Source organism: Marmota monax, unplaced genomic scaffold (assembly GCF_021218885.2).
Source record: "Marmota monax isolate L192 unplaced genomic scaffold, Marmota_monax_Labrador192_F-V1.1 WCK01_AAM20220418_F8-fsc00014, whole genome shotgun sequence".
Classification (NCBI taxonomy): Eukaryota; Metazoa; Chordata; class Mammalia; order Rodentia; family Sciuridae; genus Marmota; species Marmota monax.
In genome coordinates, this window is record NW_026695222.1 from 16,093,263 (window position 1) to 16,112,535 (window position 19,273).

A 19,273-nucleotide genomic window follows, 5' to 3' on the forward strand; every position below is an offset into this window, starting at 1 on the left:
CGAACCTAGTGCCTCACGCATGCTAAGCAAGCGCTCTACCTCTGAGCCACAACCTCAGCCCCAAGAGCAGTGCGTTTTCATTTTGTAAATTATGTAGCTAGTCCTGCAAAGAGGCAAAAGAAAGGTAGGGAGACCTGCCTGGAAGCTATGGCTATAGTCGAAGTAAGAGATAATGAGGGGCCAGGCACAATGGCACATGACTTTAATCCCAGCAACTCAGGAGGCCAAAGCAGGAGGATCCCAAGTGTGAGGCCAACCCCAGAAATTTAACAAGGCTCTAAGCAACTTAGTGAGACCCTGTCTCAAAGTAAAAAATAAAAAGGGCTGAGAATGTTGCTCAGTGCTTAAGCACCTCTGGATTTACCAGAGAGAGAGAGAGAGAGAGAGAGAGAGAAGAGATGATGATGATGATGAGGGCTAAATTTGGGTGTTGTCAGAACAGAATACAGATCCAGATCATTCTTTCCAACACCTACCTACTGATTCTGTGTTTAGATGTAGCAGTTTCCCAACTAAAAAATATTTAGACTGATTTCAATCTTTTATGACTACAAAGAATGCTGCAAAGAAAAATTTTGAGGAGTTGTCTGTACATATGGAAGCCTATTATCTATCTAGAATAAATTCCCGAGATTAGAACTGATGGGTCAAAGGGATGCTGATTTTTAAGGCTGATAGGCATTGCCCATTTGTGCCCCAAAGAGTCACCAATTTACAGCCCTTCTAAACCACATAGAAGTGTCTGTTTTACCACTGAGCCATTTCCCCAGCAGTATTTTGTATTTTATTTAGACACAGGGTCTCACTGAGTTGCTTAGCACCTCACCGTTGCTGAAGCTATCTTTGAACTCACAATCCTCCTGTCTCAGCCTCCTGAGCCGCTGGGATTACAGTCCTGCGTCATTGAACCTGGCCTATATTGTATGTATTTTTAAGACAGGGACTCTCTTAGGTTACCCAGGCTGGCCTCAGACTTGTGATCCTCCTGCCTAGGCCTCCCCAGTGTCTGGGATTCAGGCGTATGTCACCGTGTACCAGACTATGGGGACCTTTTAATTTTTTATTTTGAAACAGAGTCTCACTAAATCGCCCTGACTGGCCTTGAACTTGTGATCCTCCTGCCTTAGCCCACCAATTCTTTCCATATTTTATATGCAAACAAGCAAGTGCACACCACCTTCCCCCTCCCCACACACATGCTCTATATTCAACATCATTATACAAACTGTAGCATTCTATATCCAGAATTCTGTATCTTCCTTTACTTCTACTTAATATATTTTGGAAATAATTTCCGAAAGCATAAAGTACTTCATTGTTTTTTAAATGGGTTCATAGTGTTCTGTTGTACGTACACAGCCTTGTATACACTCTGAAGGGAAAAAAACCCAAGTGGGAAATATCCACAGATCATTTGGAGCTGGATCTTGATACTGAGGTGGGAGATTGAATTAGGGACTTTTCTAGATCTGAACATTTGGACACTTTCTTTCCTCTATGCTGCTATCATCACCCATTTTCTTCATTTTCTTTTCCTTCCTTTGTTCATGCCTTCCTTCTCCACCCGCCACCCCACTTCTTTTTTCCATCCTGGGGATTAAACCCAGGGCCTCATGCACTTTAGGCAAGTGCTGTAATACAGGGCTATATCCCCAGCCCTTAATGTACCACCACCACCCCGCCCCCACATACCTTCTTCTGCAGATTAAAAATTCAGTCTTCCCTAGCTTATAACTTTTAAACACAGGTACAGTAATGCTCAATTCACACGCAATATAAAACAATTAGCTTTTAAAATACAATCTCTTTATATAGGCTTATCCCAAAAGCCACTTCCTTGAGCCCTTGGTTTTCTCAGCCAGAGTGACCTCACTGCCCTCTGAAATCCTATAGTGCAGCATATTTACTTGTAGTTATTTATCACATATTAGGCATATTAACGTCTTAGCTCTTTTACCTGAAGACTGTGTTATTCAACGCAATACTTCCCACAGAGGGGCTGCTTTGTAATGTTTATGGAAATTTTGAGGTACTAATAAAGGAACAAAGGTGCCAGGGGTTGCACCAGGAGCATGAGCTTTAGTGCCAGACACTTGGGTTCCACTCCCAGTTTTGTTTGGTTTCTTTAAAGCACTAGGGATTGAACCCAGGGGTGCATTACCACTAAGCCACAGTACTTTTTATTATCATTTTTTAAAATTTTGTGACAGGGTCTTGTTAAGTTGCTTAAGGCCTCATTAAATTGCTGATGCTGGCCTTGAACTTGCTCAGCCTCCCAAGCTGTTGGGATTACCCATCTTCCAAAGGTGCTTTTGTCTCCTAAGTTATTTCTTCTAGTCCCTTGACTTTTTTTTTTTTTTTTTTTTTTTTTTTTTTTGGTGCTGAGAACCGAATCCATTGCCTCATACATGCTAGGCAAGCTCTCTTCCACTGAGGTACATCCCCAGCCCTGGTCCCTTGACTTTTAAATATTACCTTTATCCTAAGATCCTCCAAATTCATATTCCATTATTGACCTCTTTCCAGAACTCAGACCCATATATCAAACAGCCTACTTGCTACACCCACTTGGATGTTTAATAGACACCTCTCACATAATATGTCCAAAACTGAGCTCATGGTGTTTCTACTCAAATCTGTCCCTGTTGCAGTATTCTTTGTGTCAGATAATGGTGACTCTATTCTTCTAGTTGCTCAGATCAAAAAGTTTGATGTAATTTGACTCTTCTTATTTTCCAATCCATTGTCAAATTTGGTCAACTCTGCTTTCAAAATCTATCAAGAATCCAACTATATCTTGTTATTTCCACCTGGACCCTTGCCCAAGCCATCATCATCTTGCCCCCCTAAATATTGCAATGGCCTCCTAGTTGGCCTTTCTGCTTACAGTCTTGCAACATGATCTCAGCACAGCAACCAAGGTGGTTCTGTTAAAATATAAGTCAGAAGATGTCTCTTCTATTCTTAGAAACTTCCACTAGCTTTTTTATTTTTTATTTTTGGATTGAACCCAGGGGCATTGTCCCACTGAGTTACACCCCATCCCTTTTTATTATTTATTTTGAGACAGGGTCTCACCAAATTTCTCAGGCTGACCTCAAACTTGCCATACTCTTGCTTCAGCCTCTGGAGTCACTGGGATTACCGGCAGGTGCCACCATGCCCTGCTCTTCCAATGGCTTTTCACCTCATGTACAGCCCGTTCCCTCCATAACCCTCATCTTCTAGCACCCTCACTCTTCTTTCACTCTTACCGCACAGGCCTCCACATTGTTCCTCAGACTTGCCAGCCATATTCATCTCAGAACTTTGCATTTGCTGTTCCCTCCGCCAGAATTTATGTCTCCCAGATAGCTGCACAATCTTCTCCCTCATTCCTTCAGATCTTTACCCAAAAACTCACCTTACTGAGGTCTTCCCTAGCCACTTTATCCAAAATTTCCCAGAAACACACACCCCTCTAAGGTTTTATGTCCTGGTTCTCTGCTGTTCTTAACAATTATTACTCTGTGTGTGTGTGCGTATGTGTGTGTATTACTGGGAATTGAACACAGGGGCCCTTTACCATTGAGCTACATCCCCAGTCCTTTTATTTGTTGAGGCTGGCCTTGAACTTCAATCCTCCTACCTCAGCCTCCCAAGTTGCTGGGATTACAGGAGTGCACCACCATGCCCAGCATTTATTTATATATAATTCATATATATATATATATATATATATATATATATATATATATATATAGTTTGTCTGTTGTCTTTCATCCCCATTATAATGTAACTTCTGTGAAAAAAGAGAAGTTTTATTTTATTTGTTTACTGCTCTATCCTAGACCCTTAGAATAGTAGGTATTTAATTACCATTTGTTGAACTTATTTACCGAAGCAAATGAAATGTTGTCATATTGCCTCTCTATTTAAGACCCTTCAGTGATGCCCTCCCACTTAGAACAGGGTTCTCAAACTTGTTGATCTCAGGACTCACTTTATACTCTCAAAAATTATTGAGGACCCCAAAAAGCTTTTGTTATGTGGGTTAGATTTATTGATAATTACCAGAGTAGAAATAAAAACTGATACATTTAAAAATATGTACATACTAATTCATTTACAATAATAAAATAGGGCTGGGGTTGTAGCTCAGTAGTAGAATACTTGCCTAGCATGAGCAAGACCCTAGGTTCAATCCCCAACCTCACAAAAAATAAATGAAATGAAAATAACAATAATGAGCTATCACATATAACATTATATATAAGTATTAACATATATAACATTTTATGAAAATAACCATGTTTTCCAAAACAAAAAAAAATATTTAATAAGAAGAATGGTATTGCTTTACATTTTTGAAAATCTGTTAAAAGTTTGGATTTTTTCTTTTCTTTTTTTTTTTTTTCTTTTTTGGTGGTACTAGGGATTGAACCCAGGGCCTCATGCATGCTAAGGCAAGTGCTCCACCAAGTCTAAATTCTGGCTTAATAGAAGACAATTGTATTTTCATATCTGCTTCTGTATTAAATCTGTGGTGGTAAGTCAAAAAAAGCATCTAGAAAACTACATAGTAATCTCATGAGAAAATAAGAATTTAAAAGGAATCTAATGTCTTGGTATTGTCATGAAAACAGTTTTGTTATTTATGTCTATGCCTTTATATATAGATTTCCCTCCCACTTTACATGGCAGATTTCTGTTGATCAGTCATGGCCCATCTCATCTCTTGCCATCTCTAGATAATTCATTGTTTTTGCCTCTCTACTCTCACAATCTATTGTTCTCTCTCATATTGTATTATCTTCTTGTTATCTATATTAGTGGCCATTTCCCCAGTTGACTGTCTTCCTACAGGGTGATTATAATTGAATCTTCTTTATATCCCCAGGCCCTCCCACAGTATCTAGCACCCAAAAGATATGCAATTAACATGTGTCAAGTGAAGAAAGAAGAGAGGAGGTGGAGTTGAGGACTGCCTGCTCCCTACCCTGAGTTTTGGCACTGGTACATCTTGATAAGATTATCAGTATCAAAGACTTTCCTGATGTCTGGTGAGGTGGCCATGTTGTTTACAAAGTGAATCCCAATCATTCGCGTGGTCCTTCCCATGAGTTAGAGAAGCAGGGCATGGTGGTGCACACCTGTAATCCCAGCTACTGGGGAGGCTGAGGCGGGCAAGTTCAAGGCCAGCCTGGGATGTCATCACAATTATTTTTCTCTATCTCCTTCTTACATTGAGTTGTTTGATGCTGTTTACCAGCCTTCCATCTCTTAGCTCTCCTGAGTTTGTCAATACCTCCTCTCTCTAAGGAACTCTCCACCCCTTTCCCATGATGCTCCTCAATTCTGGTTCTCCAGTCTTTTTGACCACCCTTTAGACTTTGTTGGCTTTCCTTCTCAGATGTCTTTAAGATGGGGCCCTTAGTCTTTCTTTTTTTCTTTCCTTTCTTTTCCCTTCTCCTTCTCCACAACCCTCCACCCATGCCTTTCTTTCTCAGCACTGGGGATTGAACCCAGGAACTCATGCAACTAGGCAAGCACTCTACCACTGAGCCACATGCCCAAACCTTTTTAAAGTTATTAGTTTACTCTGAGACAGAGTCTTGCTAAGTTGCCCAGGTTGGCCTTGAATTTGTGATCCCCCTGCCTCAGCCTATGGAGTTGCTGGGATTATAGGTCGATGACATTGCATCCGGCTCTTTTTGCTCTTTTCTACTCTTCTCTTTCAGCTTCAACTCTTAGCTCACCTGAAGGGCTCCAAAATAACTATTCCCCATCCCCTTCTAAACTCATTCCCATACCCATTTCACCAACCTTGTGGTCACCTCACTCTCAGCAAGTTTAAAACCAAAATCCTGGTCATGTTCCCTAAGCTAGATCCTCCTCATGATGACTCCAGTTCTGTAAAGATAACACCATTCATCTTTCTGGACGAATTCCTTATTAACCCAAACTCCTTTCCCTCTTCTTTTATGTCCATTGTCACCTGCCTCTCCTGTCATCTTAGTGGAAAAAAAATGAGTTCTGAGATCAGACTGCTCCAACTCTACTACTTATGAATCATGTGAGTTTGGCAAATTACTGAGAATCTACACTCCTTATCCTAAATTGGGAGTAATCATAGATCTTGTTTCATCAGGTTTATCTATGAGGACTAAATACTTTATAATTCAGTAAAGTGCTTAGCCCAGTGCCTGGTATGTAGTAAGCATTCAATAAGCATCAATTATTATTGTGATAATTATTTCCTTAATCTGAAACTATTACAGTAGTATCTCAACTCATGTCTTTGAATCCTCTGGTCACTGTGCTCCATCCTGACAGGGGAACTAACATTGAGTATCTATTAAGTGCCAAGCACTTCATCCTTGCTGCAATCTTATACAGTAATATTGGCATCATTGTATAAAAGTGTAACAAGCCAAGATTTTAACATAGGTCTGACTCTAAAGCCTGTGCCCTTTCTACATCCAAATTATCAGGTAACCACAAAATACCATTTTTCACACATCATCCTGCTTAACAAAACCTTCAATCACCACCCCCTTCGAAATACAACCCAGATTCATTATCCTACATTCACTATCTTGTTAGCACTTTCCTATAGGTACCCTGTATGTGTTCCTGAGAAACCAAACTACTGCCCCAGCCACATTCTATGCACCCTCAACTTCTTCCTCTCCACTCCCCTTCCCTGATTTAACCTTTCCTTCAAGGCAGGATCTGGAGTCCTACCTCCTTCCTGACACAGACACTCCCTGGCTTCTAAGTACTTGCCCGAATCCTTTTTGACACTTGATGTTTGCTGTCCTGTTTTTCTTCGCACTTAATGTTTTCTCGCCAAGGTGTAAAGCTCTATACTTCAGGGAACGGGCCCTCTTTTTTATTTGATTTTTAGTATCCCGAGTAGCCCTGAGCCCTACTTATAGAACGCGCTCAATAAATGTGGCTTGTTTTGTGTGAAAGATCCTCCCAACTGGATGAGCGCTCTCCCTCTAGGGGATGAGGGAGTGAGCCTCACCTAAACTTTACCTAACGCCTCCCAGGACCGCACCCGGTCAAACGCTGCTCAGGTCTATTAGCTTCTCACCCGCCCACTCCCAGGACAGTCCCAGAGACCCCCTTCGCCGGTGCCATCCTGCCAGACCCAGGGCTGTTTCTTTACTTCGTTCTCCTCCTAGCCAGCCCTTACCCAGGGCCTCGCCTCAGTCCCCTCCCCCAAGCTGTATCTCAGACGCCCCTCTCCTCCAGGGCTGCCCCCCAGACTTTCTCCCCCAGGGGTAACCTTGGGCTCAAACCCCCAACCCCGGCTGTCCTCCCAGGCCATTCCCTGGTTGTCTCCAGGATTATTTATTTAGCCTCTCCGCCCTTCCTTCGGGCTGCCCCCAGGCCCCCTCCTCCACTTCTCCGCTTTGGACCCCGGTCCTAGAGCTGCTCCGGTAGCTTCGGCGACCTCCTCCCCCGCGCGGCTGCTCGGTCCCTGCCCCAGGGCTGCCCGGAGCGGCTCCGCGGCAGGTCCGGCTCGGGTGCTGCCCCCGCGCCTCCGGCCGCCCCCCGCCGGGGCGGGGCGCGCGGAGGCGGGGGCGCGCTGGCGGCCGAGGCGGCGGCGGCGGCGAAGGCAGGCGGGCCGGGCGCGTGTCCGCGGCGCCGTGACTCGGCGGCTCCGCAGCGGCTGCAGCGGGAGGACCCGGCCGGAGCCGCCGCCGCCGCCGCCATCGCAGCCGGGCGGCCGGGCCCCGCCGCCGGGATGCCGAGGAGCCGGGGCGCGCCGGGGCCGCCGCCGCCGCCCGGCCAGGCCCCGCGCTGGAGCTGCTGGCGGGCGCCCGGGCGGCTGCTGCTGCTGCTGCCCGCGCTCTGCTGCCTCCCGGGTGCCGCGCGGGCGGCGGCTGGGGCCAGGGACCGGGCGGCGGTGGCGGCGGCGCGTGCGGCCAAGGCGGAGGCGCCCTTCGCTGGGCAGGTGGGGCTGGCGCGCCGGGCCGGGGCGCGGGCTCGGGGGCCTTCGGGCAGGGCAGGGGGCGTCGCCGGGCCGGGTCTGGGCCGCGCTGGCCGCCGGGGGTCAGCGCCTGGGGGCCGGGCCCGCGGCCCAGGCGGGAGCCGGGGAGGGCCGCGCCGAGGGCCGCCCGGGCTGGGAGTTGTTCAGCACCGCGGACAGGGGCAGCGGGCGGGGGCGGAGCAGGAGGGTCGGGATTGTTTTGGTGGCGGTGGGGTGTGTGGCCTGCATGACTGTGTGTGAGGGAAACCGTACAACGCCTCGGAGTAAATAGTAAGCGCAGCCAGTCTGTTGTGGGTTGGGAGAAGAAACCGAGGATGTTCAAGCTGGAGAAGGGGGAGGGGGAGGGCGGAAGAAGGACTCTTCGCTGTCTTCATATTTGAAGGGCTGTCAGGTGGAGGCAGGATGGACTTGCTCTGCGTGGCCACACAGGACAGAACTAAGGCAAATAGGGGTGGGGGTGGGGTTGCAAGAAGGCAAATTTCGGCTTAATATGGGAAGAAGTTTTTAACAATTGGAGCTGCTCAGCCAACATAGGAGGCGGTGAGCTGCTCATCACTGGCATGTGCAAGCAGAAGCTCCGAGAGGGATTGGATGGATGCATGCATAATACCTGCATGGATACATGCATAATAATAACAATAATGCCAGCTAGCATTTACTGAATACTCATTATGGGCCAAGATTGGTACTGTTTTATATTAATTAGCTCATTTAGTCCTCATAACTACTCTATGAGATAGTTGCAATTATTATCCCCATTTTACAGCTGAGAATATAGACCCAGAGAGCTTAAGTAATTTGCCCAAGGTCACACAGCTAGTGGGTGAAGGAGTTGGCTGACTCTAGTCTCCTTATATTTAACCCTGACATTATTCTGTATCACATGGGTAGAGGAGCAGTTGGATTGTTATTTCTCTGATCTCTTCCAACCTGGAGGTCTGCAATCCTAAAGACAATGTTGAGACTTGGGAATTTTGCTAGGGAAAATCAGTGATTATCTGAATTATCCCAAGAGAAAGAGAGTCTGTGTTGAAGCAGGCAGTCTGCTTGTTCAGGACAATCTGCTGAAACAGCAGTAAATTGGGCATGGGACCCAAAGGGATATATTCCCTGAAATTCTGTGCAAATTTGTTTTTGTGTGTGCAAGTATGTGTTTTTCTAGGAGAGAATCCCTAGATTTCTTCAGATTCTCAAAAAAAGAAAGAAAGCCCCAGATGACAGCTTCCAAAGATTTTATAATTCCTGGCTGACTTTTGGTGAAAACTTTCCCTAGTTTGTTTGGGTATTAGCTTTATCACACATCAAAGTAATGAGTTAACATAGAAAAAGTAAGGCTCCCTTAGACTCCCTGAATGCACAGGATGAAGTAGAAAGACACTTACCCAGGATTTAAGAGCCCTGGGCTCTAATCAGGACCTTGGCCCCTGGTGATTTCTGTGACCTTGAGCCATTTCCCTGCTCTCTCTAGGCTTGATTTTCACACAAAGAGATAGGATTGGTTGATCTCAACTCTGAAACCTTTTTATTCCCATGGCATTTTAAGCATTAGGAGGAGGCAATTCATTTAAATATTTCAGGATTTGGAGAGAAGGTTATGTTTACTTGGTACTTATCCTTACCAATTTTACAAGCTTTGATTATTCCACCTCTCTTAGCCTTTTCATTTTCAAACTTAAGTTTCCCCATTATGACAGACCATTCCCCAGAATAGCCATCTGTATCCTCTGGGTCATTTTAGTTTCCCTTTCTGGATGTTTTGGGGCCTTAATTTTCAACCTGACCATTGTAGGACCCTATGGTTTTGCCTAAAGAAAGAATGATTTTTTTTTCCTTTGGTTTCCAGGTCTGTCCTGCTTCTGCCCGTCTCTGCACTGCCCTGACCTTAACATATTAGGCCACTGCCTTTAGGAAACATTGTGCAATAGCTCCCTGATCCCTTTCCTGGGTCAAAGCTGATAGCCTGGAACACGACACCATATATGTGGATTATTTTTATCAGAGTGCATCGCCTTACATTTCCCCACCTTGATGTTCAGCTGCCATTTTGCAGCCCACTCACTCTCTTTTCTCCCTCCCCTCTCCTTCAGCATAGCATTTTCCTATCTGAAAGGACTTCATATGATCTGAACTCCTGAAATTTTCACTTGGCTCTACTTCTTCTGGATTACTTATAAAAAATTTAAATCAGACAGGTCCTGGCATGGTCTCTTGGGACCACCTTCACTCTTCCACTTAGAGAAGTGGCCATTTATTTCCATCTGTTGTTTCCTATGTCTGAGTTCTTAAGCCATGATGAAAACACTACCCTTCTTTTCATACCATTCCTTTTAAATTGTCTAATGTATTGTTCAAAACTTTCTGAAAAACAGACACACTATATCCACTGTTTCTTTCAACAATTTGTGACTAACTATCCCTTCCTTGAAGACTAGCAGGTCATGTGATTGAAACCTTATAGAAATATTGTTGCTTTTCAGCCAGCAGATAAAGTTGCTTATTCCTCTTTCTGTCTTTAAGGCCCCTGAAGTCTGACTGCACCCTACTTCCCCATTAGCAGGCTATCCTTCCCACTGCATATCGATATGCATCCCTGCCCCAGCTTAGCTTTTCTCTTCTTTATCCTAAGAAAGCTACCCACGTTTCTCTGGACATAATCACATGTTCACTGCTGCACTCCCACCCAACGAACCGTAAAAGTTCCAGCTCACGCCCTGCCTTTCCAGGAAACTCTCTTTCATGTCTCTAGGCATCCTTTATTTCTTTCTTCTCAGGGGAACACTTTGAGGCAGTTCCAGCCATTGTGTCATTTAATTTTTTAAATATTTAAACATTATTTGAGAGAGATGAGTTATGATTTTTTGGCAAGGACTCCCCCGCCAAAAAAAAGACACTTTTTGTTTATGGATCTAACATAGTCCCCAACCCTCAAGGCTCACCACTGAACATTCAGTGAACATTCAGTGATTCTACTCTTTAGTCTTTTATTTATTTATTTATTTGGGGGTACCAGGGATTGAACTCAGGGGCACTTGACCACTGAGCCACATCCCCAGCCCTATTTTGTATTTTATTTAGAGACAGGGTCTCACTGAGTTGCTTAGCACCTTGCCATTGCTGAGGCTGGCTTTGAACTCTCGATCCTCCTGCCTCAGCCTCCCAAACTGCTGGGATTACAGGCGTGCGCCACTGCACCCAGCCTACTCTTTAGTCTTTATGTCCGGAAATTTCATGGATCTGAAATATGCACTCATGGGCATGCAGGTCTCAAGGTCCCTTCTAAAATCCTTCCTAAGATGAGACTCATTGCTTGACCTTCTTTCAGTGGAAATAGAGGTTATTCTTTCAGGCAGTAATTCCACAATTTAACCCTTGAGTTCTTTCATAACTCTTTAGGTAGGATGTCTTCTAATGATAGGGACACGCAATAGAGAGGATTTGAGAGACAGCCATTACCCTAGAGATCACCAAGTAAGCACACAGTAGCACTTAATAGATACTTCTTGAATTGCCTTAAATGAGGCACCTAAGGGCACAAACCTTTATAGTAGGTGATTTGGAACCTGAGCTTTTCCCTGGTCTCCTGCCTTCTAAATTGAAAGAATTTTTCATTATCTTTGTTGATTTCATAACTTGAATCTTTCATTACAAATACTAAAAAAAGGTGATTCAGTATGTTTTCTTGAGTGTTTCTTTTGTATTTTGTACATTGTGGGGTCCTACCAATTCTCTCAATTGGCATTGTGCCTTTGATTTATTTAAATCACCCCTTTTCTTATTTTTAGTTGGGGAGAATGCCACTCAAATTTTTGTTGTTGCTTGTGTGTGTGTGTTTGTTTGGCCTTCCTAGGTTCCAATCTGATTCTAACGAGGGTCAGAACAGGCAGAAAGAGTCCCAGCCACATGAGTAAGACAGTGAGGCGCCAAGGCCCAGGGCATAATGGAGTCTACCCATTAAGATTGGTTTTGAATGATTGGCTCTGGGCAAATGGAGACCATTCTTTGGTTTGCACGTATAGCCAAGGAGGTAAAGTCCAATGATTAGAGGGTGCAGTATACCTACTAAGAAGCACTAACATATTTCTAAGCCCCAAAATTCTTTCAGTGTGATCATAGCCCCCATTATATCTGGGGGGAAAAATCTGTTTGGAAGTTCATTTTACATAAGCTGAACCTAGTCTGCTGTGCTTTTAATTTATTTTTTCTTATTATGGTGGGGTTTTCCTGTTCCATGAATAGCCCCTTGTGTCTGTAAAGTGCTCTGTACTTCCCAAATGCTTGTGTGTGTGTGTGTGTGTGTGTGTGTGTTTGCAACAACAGCTGTGATAAACAGAGGTGGAGAGATGATGTGCCTTTCCCATCAGCTTGTCCAGGGACCTACATGTGGCTAATAAACAGTAAACTGAACACCAGAAGCTGATTTTCTGTCCTTGGGCTCAGTGCTTTCCCCTTTATACTAAACTGTGTAGTCCAGAATTATTGGCACGGCCTTTTAACCAGCATTTTCTAGTTCTTGAAAGAAGTATAATTGTATCACAGAGACTAATCTTAGGAAATGCCTAACCTTTTATTATGGTATCATTTGAACTCCAAAAAGGAGGGACACTCTGTGTCCATTGTCTTCTCTGTGCCTGACACCTTCAGGATGTGTGATAAGTATTTTTAAATTAATTTTATTGTCTGTATCCCTTACCAACTTCTCTGAATAGTGCTTGGTGCACGAGTCAGTAGCTTTTTTGAAGAATAAATTAATGCACGCTAATGATATAAATAAGGTATAGGGAAACACTAAAAAGGGAGGGGTGAGATTCTCCAGCTGAGATTGAGGCAGTCAATGCTTCAGAAAGGAAGTGGCATCTAAGATGAACTGTTGAGGGAGGAGAAAGATGGAGAATGGTGAGCGAGCTGTCCAAACAGAAGGAAAAGCATGAAGCATGTCTCCATACAAGTTCATGGCATGTTTAGGGAACAGTGGGTAATTGGATGTGCCTGGAGAATTGACTTGCTTGCCATTTCCAGTAAGAGCATGTAGGAGAAGAGGCTGGAAGGAGAGGCTGAGAGCAGATTGTAAAATTGGCTTTTGTCCAAAGGCTGAGGGGAGTCATTAAAGGTTTCTGAGCAGAGAAGCAACCTGCTCAGAAAGTGCTGAGGAAGGGCAGGACTAGACTTGTTCTGAGTGCTTATTCCTGCTCTATGTGTTTTAGGTTTTCTGAGCACAACTGAGATCTGAGTACCCATTTTAGGGAATGGTATGTGAATGAAGGTGTGAGTTCTGGCTCTGGCTCTCCTCCTTGAGAAATTTTGTTTGTTTTATAGTACAGGGGTTCAACCCAGGGCCTCATGCATGCTAGGCAAATGTTCTACCACTGAACTACATCCCCAGTTCTTGTTTAAAGGTTTTGGAATCAATCACTTTGTTTCTTTGGACTTCTGGATATATTCATTCAAGTTCTTCACTAGTTTTACCTCCTCATTACAGCATGCTTTTGCTTTCAAAGGCGACTCTGAGCCAGGTGTAGTGGTGCACTTCTGTAATCCCAGCTGCTCATAAGCCTGAGGCAGAAGTATTGCAAGTTTGAGGCCAATCTCAGCAACTTGGCGATCCTTGATTCAAAATAAAATAAAATAAAAAGGGAGTTGAGGGTGTAGCATAGTGGTAGAGTGCTTGTGAGCAGGTGTGAGGCCTTGGGTTCAATCCTAGCACTACCAAAAACAAAACAAAAAAGGAAGAAAAAGCTAACTTTGATTTAGGCTTTAGTGATACAAAGGCTAATAGCAAATCATCTGTTTGTGTAAATACACATATGTGTATATCTATGTGTGTTGTGTGTGTGTGTGTGTGTAGATGGAAAAATAATATTTTCCCAAAGATTATACATGTTGTTATAACAAAGTAAGTAGAAAAAGCAAGGCATTATTAAACTTTTGTTAGCAACAATTTAAATATTTGATTCTATGCCACACTTAGATACCCCCAAAACAGGAATCATCTTTCACCTCTTTGTCTCCTCCTCTGCCTCAGAGCCATTGCCACACCCCAGCAATTCCACCTGCAGAGTGGATCTTTACTATGTTCACTTCTCTCCACCTCCACTGCCTTCTTTAGACTAAACTTAGGTCATCTGTCATCTGGACTTCAAAAACTTCCCACCTGATCAGCTCTCTTGCCCTCCTGTAATCCCTCTTTATGCAGGATCTAGAGGGACCTTTTAAAAATAAGTCTTGCACGGGGGTCTGTTATATCTAAAGCTAATATCGTAAAACTAGTATCTGACAATGCTGGCTATTGATTATCTGGTGTTTGTTTTATTATTTTTGTTTTTCTGAATGCTTGAAATCTCCAATAATAACAAAAATTTAAAACATATCAAAAATTCTATGTTACCCCACCCTTATCTTACTTAAAATGGCTTTTAGGACAAAGGCTAAAGTACCAGCTGTAGTAGTAGTCTAGTGATTTTTATTATGGGAAAATTTCAAATGCACATGAAAGTAGAAAGAACAGTATTACAGATGCCCTTGAAGCCAGTGCCCACCAGGCTGTTACATATGGCCTACGAGGTGCCCTATGAAAGTCCTTCCCACTTTCTGGCTTCCTTTTATTCCACCCACTCTCCCTGCTGGTCACTAGACTCTAATCACCCTGGACTTATTTCTCTTTTTCTAATATGCAGGCTCCTTCCCTTTCAGGAATTGAATAAGATGCTCTTTCCTAAAATGCTCATTCTTTGGCTTTCACTTAGCCTCTTCTGTTCATTCACAGGTCTCGACTGAGATGTCATGTCCTCAGGGAGGCCACCTCTGACATCACATCCTGTATCTTGTCCTTTTCTTTCATTCCACTTATCACAGTGGCAATGAAATGCTTAATATTTTCATATCCATCTGCCCACCAGGTTGTAAGCTCCATGAGGAAGAGTTCAATGGGGACAGCAGGCATAAAAAGCATTATTCATAATGTAATCTGACATGTGTCATAAATGAGGGATGTGAGAATGCCATTGGAAGCACAGAGAAATTCCATTTAACCTGGGACAGAGAGCCCTTCCCCATGAAGTGGCATTTGAAGTACATGTGAGGGTATCTAAGAGTTCATCAGGATTAGGCCAGAATACATGTGAGAAAGGCATTCTGAAGGGAGAGAATGGAATAAAGACCTACAGAAGTACACATGAAGGATGTGTCCGGGCAACACAATAGATGTTATATACCAAATATGGGAAACTTGGGGTGGGGAAAAAAGTGAGGGCTGTGCTCATGAACTTGGCCTTTGCAACTACCAGTGAGGAATTAGAATATCAGCTTCATACTCAGTCCACCTAAGCTAAAATAATGAAACTTCTGTAATTAATTAGAGGTCATCTAGTCAGCTATCTTATTATGGTTAAGAAACTGAGGCCTAATTGGATCCAGGGGTGCATGCCTGTAATCACAGTTACTCAGAAGACTGAAACAGGAGAATCCCAAGTTTGAGACCAGCCTGGACAACTAATGAAGACCCCATCTCAAAATAAAAAATAAAAAGCCTGGGGATGTAGCTCAGTGGTAGAGCACCCTTGAGTTCAATCCCTATATTGGAGCTGGGGGAAAAGGATGGGGGAGGGGCTGAGGCCTGACTGCTGGGCTTTGTCTTTTTCCCCTTTCTTAATTCATCACTAAGTTAAGCCCAAGAGACAGAAGGGTATTGGAAAAAGCAAGGAAGACGATTAGAAGGAAGATTTCTCAGAGTGAATGAGAGCACAGCCACACTCCTGGCCTTGGGCAGAGGCCTCCCCAGAATTGGAAAACTCGGACATCCCATTGCTGACCCAAAACCCCAAATGTGCCACCTTCCCGGTCCTGGTGATTGTCTGGCTTGTGGTGGCCTCCTGGAATTGGGCCAAGGACATCGTGCGGAGCGCCAGGGAATTCCCGCTAGTGCACTTACCACCCACTCAAGAGCCGATGGCAGCCAACAGGCAATGCTGCGCCATTAAGGTGTTTGTCAAGAAGCTAAGCTGGGCATTGTGGGCGATCCTGAGGGCCCTTTTTAGACTGGCTGGAAGTGAAGAAGAAGAAGAAGAAAAGAAAGAAAGAAAGAAACAGCATTTGGAAGCAAACCAGAGCTAGTGTGGGGGGTGTAGCATGACAGAAAGAACCCTCTCTGGGAGGCAGGGACACTGGGCTCCATTTCTGGCTCCCCTGCCAACTTGATCTGCAATTTTGAACAAGTCATTTCCCCTTCCTGAGCTTTATTTTACTCTTCTGCAAAATAAGCATGTTAAATTACATGATTTCTAAGTATTATTGACCAGTGCATTTCCTAGATCCCTGAATGGTTATGCCTTCAGGATGCAATTTTTGAAAGAGCCATAACTCAGGTTGGGCTCAGCAGCAAGATTGGGACCTTGGTTGTCAGGGTAGAGGAGAAACCAGGATTTTAGTGGGACAGCAGTCAGAAGGACCCAGAAACAGTGCCAATTTCTAAGGAGTCCCAGAGAGACCAGTGATTTGGTCTGGAAGCAATGACCAAAGATGTTAGTCTATTGTGAGGACTGTAGGAACAAGAACATTTCTGTGTGCCAGAATCAGCTCAATGCTTTATGTGCCTGTATTAGTTTCCTATTGTTGCTATATAAATTACCCCAAATTTAGTGTCTTAAAACCACAAAACTGGGCCAGCTGCAGTGGCACACACTTCCAAGTATGAGGGAGGCCGAGGCAGGAGGATTGCTAATTCAAACTCAGCCTCAGCAACTTTATCAAAGCCCTAAACAATTTAGTTGGTCTCAACATAAAAATTAAAAAGGGCTGGTGATGGAGCTCAGTGGTAAAGTGCCTTGGACTCAATCCCCAGTACAAACAAAACAAAACAACAACGACAACAAAACCCCAAGCGGGGAGCGCAGCTCAATGTGGGGCACTTGCCTAGCATGCACAAGGCTCTGGCTCCATCCCCAGCACTGCAGACAACAACAAAAGAAACACAAATAAAGTCATAAATCCAAAATGGGTGTTAAAGGACTAAAATCAAGGTGTTGGCAAAGCCGTTGCTTCTGGAGGCTCTGGGGAGAATCCTTTCTTTTCTGGTTTCCAGAAGCTATCCACATTCCTTGGATTGGAACCCTTTTCCATCAGTGGCATTACTCCAATCTCTGTTCCTATTATCACATCTCCTTCTCTTACTCTGACCCTCTGTCTCCCTCTTATAGACTTGTGATTCCATTAGACCCACCTGGATAATCTGAGATAATCCCCCATCTAAAGATCTTAACTTAATCACATCTGTAAAGTTTCTTTTGCCATGTAAAGTGACATATTCACAGGTTTGTGGGATTAGAATGTGAACATCTTTGAAGGGCCATTATTTTACCTACCACAGTGCATCCTCTCACTGAATCCTGACAACACTGCTTTCATCATCCTGCTTAACAGATGAGGAATGCATTGCTGAGAGAAGTTAGGTCATTTGCCCAAGGGAACACCACTGGAAGTTAGGCAATTTTGATATGTGGTAGTATCTTGGTCTCAAGTGAACTGACTCTTCATATAGGACCCCCTCCAGCTCCCAGATGCATGGGGAATTCTGTCTCACTCTCTGGAGAATTGGGCAGGCAATTTGAGACCCTGAGAAACAGATTAGTGTCACAGCAATCTCAGTTTTGGACTTGAGCACCGGATATACTGAGGCCAAAACCCAATTGTAAGGACTAAGCTAATAAAGCAATGGATGGGAAAGGATGGTCTTGCCAGTACACAGCAACACAGTAGACTCTTAATGTTGGAGTTGAAGCTGCTAATGGGCCATTTGCCAAAGTGAGGATTGGCCAAGGAGATGGACAGGTGAGGGACTTAGAGATGACAGCAGAGCTGAGGCACAGAGGACAGGGGCTGGACATGGAGCCAAGGTTAACAGAAGACTTTCTAAATGAATACTGTACTTCCTGCCTTAGGAAATTATGGGTGATAATGAACATAATGCATCCATTTCTTTGTGGCTCTGCCAGGGCCTGTGCTAGATGTTGGGGTTACAGTGATAAGGAGGACAGGAATGATCCCTGTCCTCATGCATTTACAGTCAAGAGGAGGCAAGTAATTCCCACGTGATTACAACATAGTGTTGTAAGGATTGTCATAAGAAGAAGGATGGGGGGCAGACAAGGGATGGAGGAGGAATTCCTGGTGTAGATTTAAGGGGTCAAGGCAGGCTTCCTCAGAGAGAGGGAGAGTGATCTAGCCAGAAAGATCTGGAAGGGTCTGAAAGAACTAAAATACACAGGACATTCCGTGGAGAATGGTAAAAGAGGCTGCAGAGAGTCAGGGACCAAATATCTAAGGCTCTTGACAAAATAGATGAAAAACCTTTGATGCCCTTGAATTCCCTTGGAGGATATTTACAGTTACTGTTCCCTCTTCCTGGAAAACTCTTTTCCTAGTAGCTGCATAACCCACTCCCTCACCTCCTACAGGTCTCTTGCTTAAATGTCAAAGAGACCTTCCTTGACCACCTTCTATAAAATAGCTGTCCCATCACTATCTCTTTATTCTTCATAGAACTTATTATCATAAGTTTCTTCCACTAAATGCAACTAGAAAGTAATTTTTGGGGGAGTAGGCAGGTCCTAGGGATGGAACTCAGGGACACTCGACCCCTGAGCCACATCTCCAGCCCTATTTTGTATGTTATTTAGAAACAGGGTGGGTTTCTAAATAATTTCTCACTATTTTATTTTATTATTATTTTATTTTATATTATTTTATTTTATATTATTTCTAAATAATTTCTAATTTCTGAGTTGCTTCATGCCTTGTTGTTGCTGAGGCTGGCTTTGAACTCACGATCCTCTTGCCTCAGACTCCTGAGCTACTGGAATTACAGGCATGCACCACCACACCCGGCTTAATTAAATATTTTGTTCACTGTTGTAGCCCTAACACACAATAACTGGCATATAGTAGGTCCTCAAGAAATACTTATTAAATGAATCAATGTACAGGAATAAGCCAATTTGATGTTTAGAAGGTGGAATCAACAGTTCTTTGATAAAACACTGAATGTGGGCAGTGAAGGAAAGGGAGAAGTCATGGGTCTTATGAGGCTTCTGGTTTGGATAACTGGGTAGGCAATGGTGCCATACTCTGATGTAGAAACCAAAGCATAAGGGTATTTGGATCACTGTGATCTAAGATAAGATTTATGACTTTAAGAGTAAAGAAGTCCCAGCAGTCTGACAGTAGGGAATGCCTCAATCCTTCCACTGATGAATTTCATGGCTCTGGGTAATCACTTAATCTGTCTAAACTTCAGTTTCC

At 43.9% G+C, this 19,273-nt stretch overlaps 1 protein-coding gene across 1 annotated transcript in view; it reads left to right on the plus strand.

Moving 5' to 3' along the window:
• The first annotated feature begins 7,738 nt into the window (after nt 1-7,738).
• Mmp24 (matrix metallopeptidase 24) overlaps nt 7,739-19,273 on the plus strand; it is a 41,240-nt gene continuing 29,705 nt past the window's right edge. The window contains exon 1 of the mRNA XM_046433069.2: nt 7,739-7,948. Coding sequence (XP_046289025.2) covers nt 7,739-7,948 — 210 coding nt within the window. The remainder of the gene's footprint in view (nt 7,949-19,273) is intronic.